Source organism: Callorhinchus milii, unplaced genomic scaffold (assembly GCF_018977255.1).
Source record: "Callorhinchus milii isolate IMCB2004 unplaced genomic scaffold, IMCB_Cmil_1.0 Scaffold19, whole genome shotgun sequence".
NCBI classification, from domain to species: domain Eukaryota; kingdom Metazoa; phylum Chordata; class Chondrichthyes; order Chimaeriformes; family Callorhinchidae; genus Callorhinchus; species Callorhinchus milii.
The window spans coordinates 11,558,554-11,574,267 of record NW_024704760.1 but is presented as its reverse complement, the minus strand read 5'-3'; the positions used below and the strand labels follow the sequence as shown (position 1 = coordinate 11,574,267).

The following is a 15,714-nucleotide window of genomic DNA, read 5'->3' as shown; positions in this document are numbered from 1 at the left end:
TATGCTCTCTATCGTCCACCTTATTTTCCCCTATTTTTTTCTTTCTCTCTTCCTCTGTTTTCAATTCTTCCTCAAGGTTAATTTCACTTGTTTGTGGGATGTTGCTGACACATATTAGCTGCTACATTTGTCTACATCAGTGTTGTCCAATAGAAATTGCTGAATAGCCACTGATGTGCTCAGGGTAATGCTGAATTGCCTTTTCTTAGCCTGGGGAGTATTAACAATTGGCTTCAGTCTTCCATGACTTGAAAGGGAGAGAATCAAACAGATTTGATTCATCGAATATACTCTTGATACTGCTGGAAAATGTGTGTTTTATATAGATATTTGTCAGGTAGGTTATCCAGGGATATGGGAGCAAGTGCAGGTAATTTTAGTTGAAGTACAGATTAGCCATGATCTTATAGAATGTTGGAACATGCTCAAGGGGCTGAACGCCCAACTCCTGTTCCTCTGTAGGTAATGGGTGAAAAGGGAGTCTGACTCGGCTGTGATGGCCCCATGGACATGTCAGGTGCTAATGGATTCACACAGCAGGAATTGGCCATTTGGTGGGGCTGAACAAACCCCAGCTCAAACAGACTCGTGAAAGAAAATAAAGTGCCGTATTGTTTTTGGCATAAGGCAGTGTGGACATAGGGCAGTATGGGCACAGAGCAGTATGGGCACTGAGTTCCAACTATTATATAATAGGTTAGGTGTTCGGGATTGGCAAGGTTTCTGGGAGGTGAATATCTTGATTGGGATTCTGGGGAAACTCAGGATGGTTAAGAAAACTACATAGAATCAGAATCTAGGTGTGGAGTGGTTTGTTTCATAGAAACAGGCAGTGGAGTGACAGGGCAGGCTTGCTTTGGTAACATCACAGTTAGAATATCTGAAAGTATTCTACAGGCTGTTTGAGGTTTTTAAATTAAATTAGATCCTTTTGAGGATTGCTTCATTTTTTTCCATTGAAATAAAATGTCACAACTTTATTTCAATCAAAGAATGTTGTGAATGAACTATGTGGTGCTGGCAATTTCCCATGCTGAGACTTTCTAATTTCAGCATTGCAGTCATGAAGGCCAATGGCGTTCACAGGAGGTGCCCACGCATATAGAGGGCATCTATGTGCATCTGTTTTAACTGCTTTCTTTTATCAATTTGGTTAGAATTAATAAAACCAATCCTTTATTAGAGGTTGTGGGTGCTGAAATAGAGCAACAAACTTGTAAAACAGAAGTCGCTGGGAACACTCAGCAGGTCAGGCAGCATCTATGGAGAGAGGAAAGGTCAAGTCAATGATCTTTGGTCAGAAACACAGGTATAATATTCTGGCTATAAATTATTTCATTTCTAGGATAAAACTGATCAAAAATATCTTTTAGAAGACAGGAAATGGGATCTTTTATAACTGAAAGTGCAGTCTGGTGGTTTCTTTGGAGCAGTGAAACATTGGTTTGCACCTAGAATTTCTGTGTGTGAAAATGTGCAAAGTTTACAAACTCACCGACTGCTCCCTGAATAGTCTGGATACTGTGTGTGCAAACGCCTCGCTCTCTATTCTCTCTATGTGTGTGTGTGTGTCTGTGTTTGTTCCACCCTCTCTTTCTTGAAACCCATTGTTAACCGATCCATACTAGCCTAAACCCCTAATGTCCAAGGGTACTGTTGCTTTAATGATACTTGCATTTGATATAATGTCTTATCAGGTTTTCCAAACATCTCAAAGCTCCTCACAGAATATACTGTGAAGTGAATTAACTGTAAAATTTGCGGGCGAACGCAGCAGGCAATTGTGCACAGCAGCGTCCCACAAACAGTCGTGGATTGAGTGATCAAATTATTATTATTTTTTAAGGGTTTATTAACCTCGGAAAAGTGGTCCGACAAACGATAACAACTGGGTACCTGCTTCCTGCTAGATAGAGAATGTGGCAGAGAGAGACTGTGTGGTAAAGAGAGAGAGAGTTAGACAAGGTGTGGCAGAGAGAGACAGAGTGTGGTAGAGAGAGAAAGAGACCGAGTGTGGCAGAGAGAGAGGCAGAGAGACGGTGTGACAGAGACACAGGGAGAGTGACAGAGAGAGAGGGGGAGAGTGACAGAGAGAGAGGGGGAGGGGAACACAGAGAGATGGAGTGTGACAGAGAGAGGGGGAGAGTGACAACGAGAGAAGGAGAGTGACAGAGAGAGAGGGAGAGTGACCGGGAGAGTGTGAACTTAGAACTTTAAATAAATCTTATTGTGTGCACTGTAGTTGGGGTGGGTGCTGACATTGGTTTACTGTACCCAATCTAGAGAGGCAGATTTTGGGCAGGGTTCATGCTCTTGTTTGTCCAATGCTGGAAAGTGTTTGTGCAGATGTCTGCATAGAAAATATATACGTGTCAGGTAAGGACAACGCGCCCTCCATTGTTGCATCACACATGAAGAACGGCTTTAAATGTTGAACCAAACAATGGCCAGTGGCCGTGGAACAATAAATCAATATGAGTCACTGCCTTCAGGAGAGAAGAAAATTAGCAAAACAAAAAGTGAACTCCTTTTGAAATGTTGTTAATACCGTACAGGATCTGTAATCTATGCTTTCAGCTTCACATACTGGAGTATAGGAGCTCGGTTTTGGTTCCAAGTTCTCAAATCACACTTGTCATAGAGTTGAGCAATTGTATTATATGAACCATGTGACATCAGAGCTGCTTTGCAAAAATAAAGTGAGCAATGTGATGTTTGCAGGCATCACCAGGTAGAAAGTCTGGGTAAGAAAATATAGAATTAGCTGCAATGTTTGATGTCCAACAAGCTGTTCTTCTTGGCATTGGTAAAGCAAATCCCAACTAGGTAAATTACTCATGGAACTACTACAACAACAACAACAAAATTACATTTACAGAGCGCCTTTCATGTTAACGCAGGGCACTGGACAGTCAAGGGGTCAGGACCCGAGCATGGGGGAGGAGTGGGGTAGGGGCTCGAAGGCGGAGAGGTGGGAGAGCGACTGAAGGCACGATCGAAGAGGAAGGTCTTGAGACCGGCCTTGAAGAAGGCAAGAAAGGAAACGAGGCGAAGGGACTGTGGGATGGAGTTCCAGAGTGTGGGGGCAGAGAGGCTGGAAGCCCGGCCACCGATGGTAGGGCGGGTCGGGCGGGAGACATGGAGCCCGATGAACGGAGAGAGCAGGCAGGTTGGTAGGGAGTCAGCAGGTCAGAGAGGTAGGAGGGGGCAAGGCCATGGATGGCCTTGAAAGTGAGGACGAGGATCTTGAGCTCGATCCTCTGGGGGATGGGGAGCCAGTGGAATCGGGCGAGGGTGGGAGTGATGGGGTCGGGTGAGGGTGGGAGTGATGGGGTCGGGTGAGGGTGGGAGTGATGGGGTCGGGTGAGGGTGGGAGTGATGGGGTCGGGCGAGGGTGGGAGTGATGGGGTCGGGCGAGGGTGGGAGTGATGGGGTCGGGCGAGGGTGGGAGTGATGAGGTCACGGAGTCTCGTGCACGAGAGTACACGAGCTGCAGAGTTTTGGATGATCTGCAGTTTGTGAAGGGAAGAGTTGGGAAGGCCGATGAGGAGGGAGTTTCCATAATCGAGCCTTGATATAACGAATGCTTGGGTGAGGGTAATAATAATCCTTGCGTTTTCGCCCACAAAATACACGGTCAATTCACTTTGCAGTATATTCTGTGAAGCGCTTTGAGGCATCTCAATAATGTGATAAGGCGCTATATCAAATGCAAGGGTTTATTATTACTAACTGACAGATTGAGTTTGTACATTTGTTGCTGCCACTAGATTTCAGGCTATTGTTTGCTGCTTTCCCTCTCTTCTCTCTCTCCCCCCCCCCCCCCCCTGCTTACATATTTGTGTTGTAAAGATGCTGTACATTTTCCAAGATGTGGATTAAATTTAAATTTTCTATTATTTATATAATTTCAGGAATGGAGATCTTGGCTAATCTCTGCAAGATTGAGGAGAATGTGGATATTATCTGTGAATGTGTGGAACAGGAATCCTACCGGGAGATTGTGAATCATTTGGCCCTCCAGGATATTTTGCTGTTGCTTGCTAGCTTGGAAGTACTCTATATGCTGTCCAGTCTGGGAGAGGTGACTTGCACAAAGATCATTAAAGTGGAGAGAAGCATCGGTGAGTTTGGAGTTAACATCTTTTCCAGTCATCTTTTGTAACCCAAACCTTGTTGCGCTTTTAAAAAATTAGTCAATTAGTCACTTTTCCATGAGAGCAAAGCCCCTCAATGAATACCAAATGCTTTGAACATCGATTCATCTCCCTGTGTATTTTCATATAGCAATCTGCCAAACTTTTGTACTTATTCCTATAGTACCATCGTGATACATAACTATGCACTCTGGCAGAAATAAAAAAAAGTATAAAAACGGAAAACATACAGTCAATTCACTTTATATTATATTCTGTGACGTGCTTTGAGATGTCTCAAAGATGTGATAAGGCGCTATATTAAATGTAAGAATTGTTATTAAAAGGATTATTATTGTTAACATTTATTGCACATGAAATTAGAATCAAAAATGCCATTGGATGTTCCTCAAATTCTAGTTTCATGGGTGCTATCATTAGTGCAAGGAGCTCCATTTTGGCTCATTTCTGCCCTAGAATGTTTGCAAAAAAGTTCAATATTATAGCCGCTATGTTGAATTTAAAGGATTATTGCAAAAAAATTGCAGTTCCATAAAAGTTCAGTTTTATCTTCATAATAAAACAGGTAATTTTCTAAAAGGTATGTTACTGACACTACCTTGACTCATGAAGGATGTATTTTGGTTTCAGTACAACAAAAGGATTTCTTTTGGAGTTTGGACCAGCGAAACTATTGTACTTATTTCAATAGAACTAGAGTGATGCACAAATATACACTGTCGCAGAAATGGAAAATTTCAACAATGGAAAGATGTATATGTACACACATGCTATGTAATATGTATATTTATTATACAGGATGACCAATAAGTCATGATACCATCACGATTCTTAATAAGTCTTAAAGAAATAATGGTCACCCTGTATAAAATGTTCATTATTAAGGGATATGGAGAAAGGGTAGGAAAATGCGATTAAAAGGTTCACCATGAGAAATGTCAGGCTCAAGTGGCTACAGTCACCCTCTTGTCAGGCTCAACATTATATTTCTACCAAATGAGCACTTGAATTTAGTCCCACCAATGATGGCTTTCGATCATTTTAGCTTCAGCATGATTTCTACAGTTGTTAGAATGAGTGATGTGTTTTTGGTGTCCGCAGATCAGCTTGTCTGCCTTGTGTCAGTGGATATGCAGAATTTCCCTCCAGACGCACTGGCAGCCGTGAAATTGGTGGAACAGCAGAGCACTGTGCAGCAGGCAGCACCTGAACCCAGACAACAAACGGCCACAACGGAGCAGGCTTCGAACAACAGCACACCTGCAACAGGTAGGACTTGCAAAACCACATCAGCTTTGTTTACACGGAATTAAGTGCACGTCATAAGACAAAAATGGTAATTGGGCATTGAACCCATCTGGTTGTTCCTGTAGAGTCTTGTTTGATCCTTCAAGTAGCCATTTTTATTAGTTGCCTTAAATTTTAAGTCAGGATCAGTCATCTTCCTCAATCAGAAATCTAGCTCATTTATCCCTGAAGTAGAGCTGTATATAAGAGAGAGACTTTGCAGTGTGTTGTTCTGTCAGTCCATGAACAACTTATCAGTACAGTAACTTATGTTGCATTTATATTGCTTTTAGAAAAGATTGTGCAATATTTCCCAAGGGTCCGGAGCTATGGAAACTGTGGCTGGGAAAGCAGCAGTCACTAAATCTATTTTATTTTATGAAACGTAAGTGGACTGAACTATCTTTCAGAGTCTGCAGTTCTTCAGAAATCTTCTGTGGATCACACCAGACATATCAAACAAAAATAACTTTGAGATCTGAAACTCGAGGTGGGGAAATGGGAATAGTCACAACATAATTCTGTTTGCCTGCTGTTAACGTTTTTCAGTATTCATTCAACCTTTGTTTACAAACGAATACTGTCCTCGAGTGGAGGCAAAATGCTGTGAGACATTTTGAGAGCCTGGCTTTATGCAGGGCTATCTTGTTTAACTTGCTCGTCCCTTCCTCAAACAAGACCTCTTCCTGAGTCACACTAGGTTTACTCTTATTGACGACTTCAATTTTGACTGCTTATGGACATGGGAAAAGGGCTTTGTTCTTTGTTCAATTGGTCTCAATACTTCCCTTTTAAACTCATTATTAATCCAGCTCTCAAAAGTTTAGGTGACGTAAAGAGAAGCTGGAATATTTTATTTATTAGAACTTTATATTGTGGCATATGAGTGATAAACCCAATATGTATCTGGTATGCAACTCACAGTCATGATGGGGTTTTGGCAGGCCATTGATTCACAGTGCTAGTTTAATGGAAGTGTTTCAAATTAATTCAGCTTCCAGTCACAAATATACCCTCAAAACTTCTAGTGTGGTCTCATGGATGATACTAGAAATCCTTTTTACGGTTAAAACTCTAGTCAGGGCGACTGGACTGCTTACATGTACATGCGTAGAGCTCTACTTGAGTGAAACCAATTGGGAGCAGATTGTATATATGAATCAATACCGCTATTCAGAACTTTGGTCCTTTAAAGCAACTTGGCCTCTATTTTTCCATTTAAAAAAAAATGGGATCGTGGATGAAAAGATATAGATTAGATGCTGGAATAATTAAAATAAACATCTTCTTACTTTATCCCCTTCCTTCCTGGGTCTTTCTGAGGAGAAGGCAGGAAATTGTGAAAAATTTGCTATAGCAGTCGGCGCCAATAATTGGCAGTCAAGTGAATATTCCTAGTTGCAATGATTTTGCACAGCAGAAAAGAAGAGTGAAGGAATTAATTGTTGACCAGTTCGGAGCATTGCCGGTGATAATGTCTCTTGTTTTTTCAGCCTAACATTTGATAAAATACTTTGATTGTAATGGCAAGCTGATTGTTTTGAAGACTTTCGAGCCGGATGATACCAGAAGCCAGCTGGCCAGAGTTCTGTCTGTTTGCAGTCATATATATTGTGATCTTTATTTTTGATTTTCTCTAGTACTGAGGCCTGGGAGTACTCTTCCAGTTCCTTCTACCAACGTGATTGAAGTCGACAGTGAGACATTTACGTGCCAATGGTAAGTCGTATTTGTGCTTCTCATTGTACAGAAAGATGCAGTCAAGTCCTTCAAAATTCCTTTTGGCCAAATTGCTCTCTGTGCTCAGACAGATCTTTCAGTCTTCCATAAAAACAGAAGTTCCTGGGAACACTCAGCAGGTCAGGCAACATCTATGAAGAAGGAAAAGTGGGTTAAAAGTGGATACCCACTTTCCTCTCTCCATAAGTTGATGACCTGAAACATTAACCCACTTTCCTCTCTCCATAGATGCTGCCTGACTTGCTGAATGTTGCCAGTGATTTCTGTTTGTATTTCAGATTTCCAGCATCTGCAGCATTTTGCCTTTCAATCTTCTTGTTACTTCTTTCATTGTGTGACGGTTGCCCTCTCTTTATAGTTGGCAGTTTTGCTCTATGAAAGACCACATGCTTATTTGGTACAAAGTGGCAACTTTTTGGTTCTTTTGGACATATGAGATTAGAATGGAATTCCTATTTGATGTCCATTGGTGGCATCTCGTAAATTTTAATAAATTGTGCAAATCAGGACAAGAATATATTTTCCACTAATCTCTCGTAAGGTAGTGCATATCTTCCCTCTGGTATTGATGAGGAGTTCATGCGAGCAGATTTATAGGAATAAAGTCTGTGTTAATTATTCCTTTCAAGTGTGACAATTGTATCCATGTGAGTGTATATGTAAAAACTATCCCAGATCTAATCTGGAGCATTCTGACCTGAGCTGTAAAGTCCACTTGTGCCGTGCAGATGAGAGGCTGTGATTCCATTGAACATTTGCCCTGCTTCCACATGACTCATTTCTAAACATAATACCAACACCCAGACTGTGATTTGGAAAAAGGTGGTGGGGGGGAGAGATTATTTATCCTGAAATCGTGTGGCTGGAGAGATAGGGACAATAGGAGAAATGAAAAGGAGACTATTTATACAAATGTCATTTCATAGACCACCCTCGGGTAGATTATGTACGACTTGTAACTCCACCCCCCCTTATAAGCCACTCTCCCCCATCTTGTGACACAGATGGGAAGTATGTCAGACTAACGGAAGGCATTTGTTCTATTTCAGGTTGAATGCCAACTTTGAAGAATGTGCAGACAGCTCAATCTACCGAGTGGACTTGTACTCTGAGTACCTCTCGCTGTGCAGTAAACTGGGCAGTGGTGGTATCTTAACGTCCACAGGTTTTACTAAATGTCTTCGGTATGTTACAGACAAGCTAGTAACCAGAATACTATTTAAACGATTTCAACATACATTTAATGAACTGGCCTTATATTTCTGATTTATACTCTACTGACTGCTAGCAACTAGCATGTCACCCATTAACACTTTGATGTGTAAGTGGACAATACAGAAATGTGGCAGGGTTAAATGGACGAACAAACAGTGCCACTCGTGTACTATCTCTTCAAAAGCTGCTATTATTCCTGGAATCCTACATCTTATTGTTAGCAGCATCTTCCTTTTGCACACTTTTATATCCTTGTATCTGGACCCTACTGTAACTCATTAAAATTCTATCTCTGAAAGCTTCATATCTTTTATTATCTATAACTCAGCAGAATCCACCAGTGCTTCTCTTAGGAATCCAGCAGGTGTTCTGAAATAACCTATTCAGAATATATCAACGTGTTCTTTATTACTGCATGCAGTATCATATTTTTGGTTCACCAATTGCTGGGTAAATGCTGATGTGTATTGGGCCACACAGACCACGCGTTCCTTGGCCTGAGTTAGCTGATCTTCGCCAGGGTAACCAAGAGGGTATTTTAATTGCATTCGTACTCCTGGGCTGTGGAGACGGCAAATAAGCCGGGGATCTCATTATCAACATTTCACTCTTGGAAAGGAATGGGCTCCTATCTCATTGATGAACGGTATAACTTTGTTTGATTGCACTTTTCCTAGCTCTCTCCCCTTCCCCCCCACCCCCATGCATGCTTAAAAAAAAATCAGAATATGAAAGAAGTGAGTAAGAAACTGACTAGATGAGTTGGTATTGACTTCAGTGTCAGCAATGCAGGAAGAGTTATGATGCAACTTGTTAGACCAGCAGAAATCGAGTTATGTACCATTCAAATGAATACAGTAGATAACAGTATTTGATAGAGTTACAGAACAGTTATGTAAGTCTAAATGATCTTTCTTTAGGTTGACTTTCCCGAATCACACAATAAAGAAGATTGAAGATGCCGGTGCTAATGGTCAGTCGCAGTTTCACGTGGTCGGGATCAAACGTAGAGCGGTACCTTTTCCTATCACAGCATTTCATCAGGAGCAGCAAACGCCAAATCATTCCTTCGCCACGTTGAGAACGGGTCCTGTTTCGAACACAGGGCTGACCTCCATTCCTGTTGGTAAGGAAACCAAGGATAACATTACTACAGTTTAGATTACTATCAGTAATTTTGTCTTTAATTTTCTCTTGCTTCAGATGATGCTTTCAATCTTCCTCCTCTTGTTGAAGTAGAGAATTACTTGCCTCGATAGACAGAGATTTCCCTGTACCAAAAAACAGGAAGCCAGTAATGTTCCATAGACCACAAAAGTCGCTGGGAACACTCGTTAGACGAAGTTCATTGACCTGAAACGTTAGCCAGTGACTTCTGTCTTTATTTCAGATTTCCGGCATCTGCAGTATTTTGCCTTACGTTTCATAGAGCTATGTACTCTTAACCTAAATCATTGGTTTGATACAACCCTTTATTTCCTGATGCTAATTGTGAATACATCCAGAAAATAGAAATAAAACCACTTTTTAGATACTGAAGTATCACACTCTGAGCAATAAACTTATTCTCTCTGAATCTTATGTTCAACCAAAATATTGAGTGTGAAATATAGGTCCAGCAGTGACCTCTGATTTTGTTGAACTCTTCACCACTCCCAATTGCATACTTATTCATTCATTTTTACTCACAAAATATGCAGTCAATCCACTTTACAGTGTGTTCTGTGAAGCGCTTTGGGACGTCCTCCCGACGTGAAAAGCGCTATATCAAATGCAATCATTATTATTTTTATTATTCTGTGAAGTGCTTTGAGACGTCTCAGTGATATCATAAGGCGCTTTATCAAATGCAGGGATTATTATTATTCTTGTCTGATATCTTTCTATTTCTGTCCACTCATCTCTAAAGTTCTTTCTTTCCCATCTTTTCTCCTTCCCCAACTCCCAAACCTCTCTGTTAGCCTTTATCGATTGTCTGCCCATCCGACTTGTCTACTATAACTATTACATTTAGACCTGTAGTTCAGAAAAAATGATAGCTTGACCCCTGTTTGTAGCAACCATTTATAGTAGCTGAGAGTTTACCGTTATGAGGCGATACGGCACTTATTGATCACTGATCTTCTTGTTTGTTTCAGGTTTGGCTCCTTCTCTGGCACAAAGCCCAGCAGCTCAATTCCACAGAACCTCCTTTTCCACAAGTCAACCAGTCTCTCAAATCATCTACACCACCCAGACCCAGACTCCCGGGATCAGTACTTCGGGCCAGCAACAGCAGTACTGTGCAATTGCAAGCAAAGTGCCCTCATCAGTTGGCGGGATGCAGCCAAGTACCATCCAAGTGTCCACCACTCATCCAAGCTTTCATTCTGCAGCGACCACAGTAATCCCAGGGAATGCACTGTTTCAGGTGGCAGCTACCAAAGTCACTGCAGCAGTGCAGCTGCCCGCCATGACCTCGTCTGTTCATCTTCCCCACATGGCGGTCGCTCACCAATCTGCCTCTGGACAACAGCCCATCTGTCCGGCCACCACTGTTCCTGTTCTCCATCAAACACTGCCGAATGCTCAACTTGCTTCGAGAACACAACCAGTTACCAGCACTGCCACGATCTCCCAAGGACAGCTTCTCCAGTCTCCCACTGCCCAACCTGTGCAGGTGCATCTGCAGTACGCAGCAGCTCCCACCACTGCTACTGCAGTCCAGCTACCCAGCGGTCAGGCTTTGACCATTGCAGGTGGTCACAATTCACTTTCCTCGCAGACATTTCAAAGCATTAGTCCGACATCATTAGCTATTGTGAACAATTCCACCCAGCTACAACAGCAACAACCCCAGCAAAGTGTCCAAGTGATAGTGGGACACCAAGGCCAAGTTTATCCTGCCAGTTTTCATCAGATTGTTCTGACAAATCCAGGCGGAATTTCTTCTGCCCAGTTGGCCCCAACCACGCTACTCAATCCCAGCACCTGTGGGCAAGTGCTTTCAGTCCAGCAGCCCCCAATTCAGGTCCATGTTCAGCAGCCTTCCATGGGAGGCCCTCAGTCTAACACTGGTGAGACCAGCGTGATCAAACAGTTGCTGCTTCCTAAACCACCCCCTCATTGCCAAGCTGGCAAGCTCCTCCTTCCTGTTCCGCAGGTACCATCCTCCATCACCAGGGCTCAAAGCCCTCAAGTGGTTTATCAAGTGATGCCGAGCCCAGTCACAAGCGTTGGACTTCAACCCCAGTCTCAGCAGCTGGTTGTAAGCCAGCCAAACATGCAGATCCTCCAGCCACATGGGGGTCTGCAAACAGTGCAAATTATTCCTGGCCCATTCATCTCTACAACCAGCCCTAACCCCATTCTCCAGGGGACACCCCTTAACCAACAAGTTACTGTCACTGTGGTGCCTAACCCCAGCTTTACCGACACACCCATGACCCAAGTAAACACAAACCCAGCAAATAATGTTCCTGCTGACCAAAATGCAAAAGCTGGCATCGGTAACCCTGTTCTTCAGGTGTCCGGTGTTCCGTGCAACCAAAGCAGCCGTGTAGGGAGTGAGAGTGGGGGAGAGAGAAATACTTGTCAAAAGACTGAGGAGGCTACTAATATACTGAGCTCACAATACCAAGAACAGACTATTGGACTGGTAGAAAATTCTCTCTTGGGTAATGCTTACAATGCCAGCAACGGACACCTAAATGGAAAGACTGTTCAGACGGGGAAGCTGCTTAATGGGGAGAGTAGGAATGAGAACCCTGCCTCAGGGATGAATCATTGTGGTTTTGTGGAGAATACACCAGCTTTCCAGGAGTCTAAAGGTAGCAGTGGGGCAACTTTGACCAATGGGGATCCAATTCTAGAGAAATTGGGTACAACAGAAATAAAAAATTCTTTAAAAAGGCCATTGATCAATGGGGACTCTGATTTTGCTAAAGGCGATCGTTCACACATAGGGAAGGATGTTCCTAATGAGAAATCGGTTGCTTCTAACCACTTGGGGAACGGGGAGATTCTCAATCAGGAACACCAAGATATAAAGTGTCATCCCGATGGTGAGAGTAGCCAACTGGGCAAAATGTGCAATGGACCTTCTTCAGTTTCCAATGTGAAATCACATGCACACACTACAGTAATAGTACCAAATCCTACAGTTCAGCAAGCACACAGGAACTCTGTATTGAGTAGTGGAACTGCAGCAGTCACTTTTAATGTACCAGTGTCGCAGCCTCACCAGAATGGTAGTGTCGTCTTACAGTCCTACCCTGTAGCATCATCTCCAGTCGCTGTCTGTCAGAGCAGCAGTGCAGTCAACGCTCCCCATCTTTCTCAGTCTTCTGCGGGTGATGGTCAGCCATGTCGGCAAGCCACCAAAAGGCCTGGGGAAGAAGCGACTGCTATTGCCATGGCGGACATTCCAAATAAAGTGGGGGTAAGAATCATGACCGTCAGTGACCCCGCAAAGGCTGGCAGCAACACCATGATGGTGGCCGTACCTGCGGGAGCTACCATTAACACAGCAGCAATAGCAGTAAGTACTGTTTAACGTGTGCTTATGTTAAAATGAATGTTTTACGTGAGGATTCATGTAGGGATCTAGACCATTTTAGATTTCTCGTAGAACAGGCTTGATGGGCTGAATCGCCTCTTGATCCTGTGACTAAAGAATTCATAAAAACATAATATATTGAGCAATAATCATTGTTTATACTTTGGTTTATTTTATTTTAACCTCCAAATCTATTTACGACTACAGGTGTTTATCAAAATCTTAACAATGCATCTGGTTAGTGAACACTAATCTGCAAACTTCAAACTCATTCTAAATTTCAAGTTGCCTACCACTTGTGTTAATTACGGTCTTCTTGTGGGTGTCTTGGGTTACTCCACTAGCTCTGTAGGAATAGTAGCTTCAATTGATCTCTCATTACTTCTGTGCAGAACTCCCGAAACAACTATTTCAAAAACAGATTAGATAGTTTTCTTTTAGGAAATGATATTATGGGATACAGTACATAGGTAGTTCAGGACATATGTGCATGCGACTGCCAGGAATGTGGAAGGTGAACTAGATGGACCTTGGTCTTTTCTCGTCTAGTATTTCTTATGTTCTTATTGCCATCACCCTCTAGCTATTGTCAACATTATTCTAATTCAACAGAAACATAGTTAGGCATATAATACAACACATTTCCCAGCCGAAACAACAGGACCATTAAATGATTGTACCAATAACGGTCACATTGTGAAATTCTTCCTCCATAGTTTCTTTTCTTACAGCATCCAGCAGAGAAAAAATATAACTAAACACCTTTGCTTCTCACAAAGAAAATCAAGCACTGATATAAACCTTGTGTTTGCTTTTTGCCTTCCCATTCTTCCAGAAGAAGTGACGAGATTTTGCTGTTGCTCGTGTTTTTAAGTATAAATGGAGAAACCAGATCTATTTAATGATATTGTAGCAGGTGTAGAAAAATATTGTCTTTGGCAATGTAACTAGCACTGTATTCAATTAGTTTTTTTTATATCCTTGCAGCTTGATCCATTATGCCTCAATTCTTTTTCTTGCAAGAATAGCATTGCTATTAAGAATAGCTTCAACCACTGCACATGGATTTTGCTTGTGGGCTGTGGTCTGACATCCAGAAAAGAGTGGTGCATCAACTTTGGGATGGTTACTAAAATATAAATGACTTTCTGCTATTATATCTCAGCTGATAAAGAATTGTAAAGTACTTTTGCCAATAGTTGCATCTTGAGTCGCCCTTCATAAAATACTGTTCCATTGTATGTTCCCTTGAGGTTAGATGGTTGAGGGTGATCTAATTGAGGTGTTTAAAATAATTAAAGGGATTCGATAGGGAAGCTGCAGAGAAACAATTTTCTCTGGTAGAGGAATCCAGAACAAGGATGGTAATATCTTAAAGTGGGTGAAGGAACAGTGAGAACCTGGTGGTTCATAAAAGTAAATCTTTGAAGGTGGCAGAACAGGTAGATAAAGCTGCTAAAAAAGCATGTGGGATGCTAGGCTTTATAAATAGGGGAACAGAATACAAAAATCAAGAAGTTATGATTAACCTTTATAAACCCTGGTTAGGCCTCAGCGAGAGACTGTGTTCAGTTCAGGGCCCCACACTTTAGGAAGAATATCAAAGCATTGGAGAGGGAGCAAAGGAGATTTACCAGCATGATACCAGGAATGAGGGGCTTCAGTTATCAGGAGAGGTAGAGAAGTGAGAATTATTCTCCTTGGAGCAGAGAAGGTTAAGAGGAGACTTAATAGAAGTTTTTAAAATTCTGAGGGGATTCGATAGGGTGAACAGGAGAAACTATTCCCACTGGCGGGAGGGTCGGTAACCCGAGGGCACTAATTTAAAATAGTTGTTAAAAGAAACAGGGGAGGTGAGGAGAAATGTTTTCACACAGCGAGTTGTTCGGATCTGGAATGCATTGCTTGAAAGGCCGGTGGAAGCCGATTTGATACTAACTTTTAAGAGAGAAGTAGATAATTATTTGATGAGGACAAGTTTGCAGGGCTATGGGAAGAGAGTGGGGGAGTGGGATTGAATTGGACAGCTCTTTTCAAAGAGCCGGCACAGACACGATGGGACGAATGGCCTCCTTCTGTGTGCTGTATGATTCTATGAAGGGGGCATCATCTTAAAATTGGAGCCAGGCCATTTAGGTGTGAAATTTAGAAGCAATTTTTCACCCAAAGGCTAGTGGAAATCTGGAACTCTCTCTCCCAAAAGGCTGTGGATGCTGGATCCATTCACATTTTCAAAAACTGAAGTGGATAGATAATTGTTAGGTCAGGGTATGTGGGTCCAGGGCAGGTAATTGGAGTTGAGGTACAGATCAGCCATAGTCTTATAGAATGGTGGAACAGGCTTGAGGGGCTGTATGGCCTGCTCCTGCTTCTACGTATAGGATTCCATTTACCATATTTGGGTAAACTTTCCCTGTTAAACAATGCTTCGCCCCACTCCTCTGCTCGCCCCTTCGCTCAGCTTGCTCCGGCTTTCTTTACGTCTCTCGGTTCCAACATCAGCATCCATGCTTTCAGCCACCTTGCTCCAAGACACTGGAACTCTCTGCCTTAATTCTTTAAGTGTCATCAGATCACACCTGAAGAACTTCCGCTTTGACCGTGCCTATAGTCACCTCCTGTTTCTCAGTTGCTCGGCGTCAGGCTCCGCTATTGCTAAGTGCTCCGAGACGATACCCTGCATGAAGTAGCTATATAAGTGCAAATTGTTGCTGTTCACTGAAAGATTGGTTTCCCCCAGTGTTTTGTCTTCCCTCTCTCCTCTACTGAAAGGGTCAC

The 15,714-nt window shown here is 42.5% G+C and overlaps 1 protein-coding gene across 3 annotated transcripts in view; it reads left to right on the top strand.

Moving 5' to 3' along the window:
* The window catches only part of LOC103183908 (AT-rich interactive domain-containing protein 2-like), a 103,578-nt gene that overhangs the window by 74,776 nt on the left and 13,088 nt on the right, over window positions 1-15,714 (top strand). For 2 of the 3 annotated variants that reach the window (XM_042342273.1, XM_042342272.1), the window contains exons 10-15: window positions 3,915-4,124; window positions 5,259-5,426; window positions 7,085-7,163; window positions 8,234-8,368; window positions 9,320-9,525; window positions 10,538-12,918. In XM_042342273.1, coding sequence (XP_042198207.1) covers window positions 3,915-4,124; window positions 5,259-5,426; window positions 7,085-7,163; window positions 8,234-8,368; window positions 9,320-9,525; window positions 10,538-12,918 — 3,179 coding nt within the window. The remainder of the gene's footprint in view (window positions 1-3,914; window positions 4,125-5,258; window positions 5,427-7,084; window positions 7,164-8,233; window positions 8,369-9,319; window positions 9,526-10,537; window positions 12,919-15,714) is intronic. The other variant, XM_042342274.1, reaches the window with a different exon arrangement.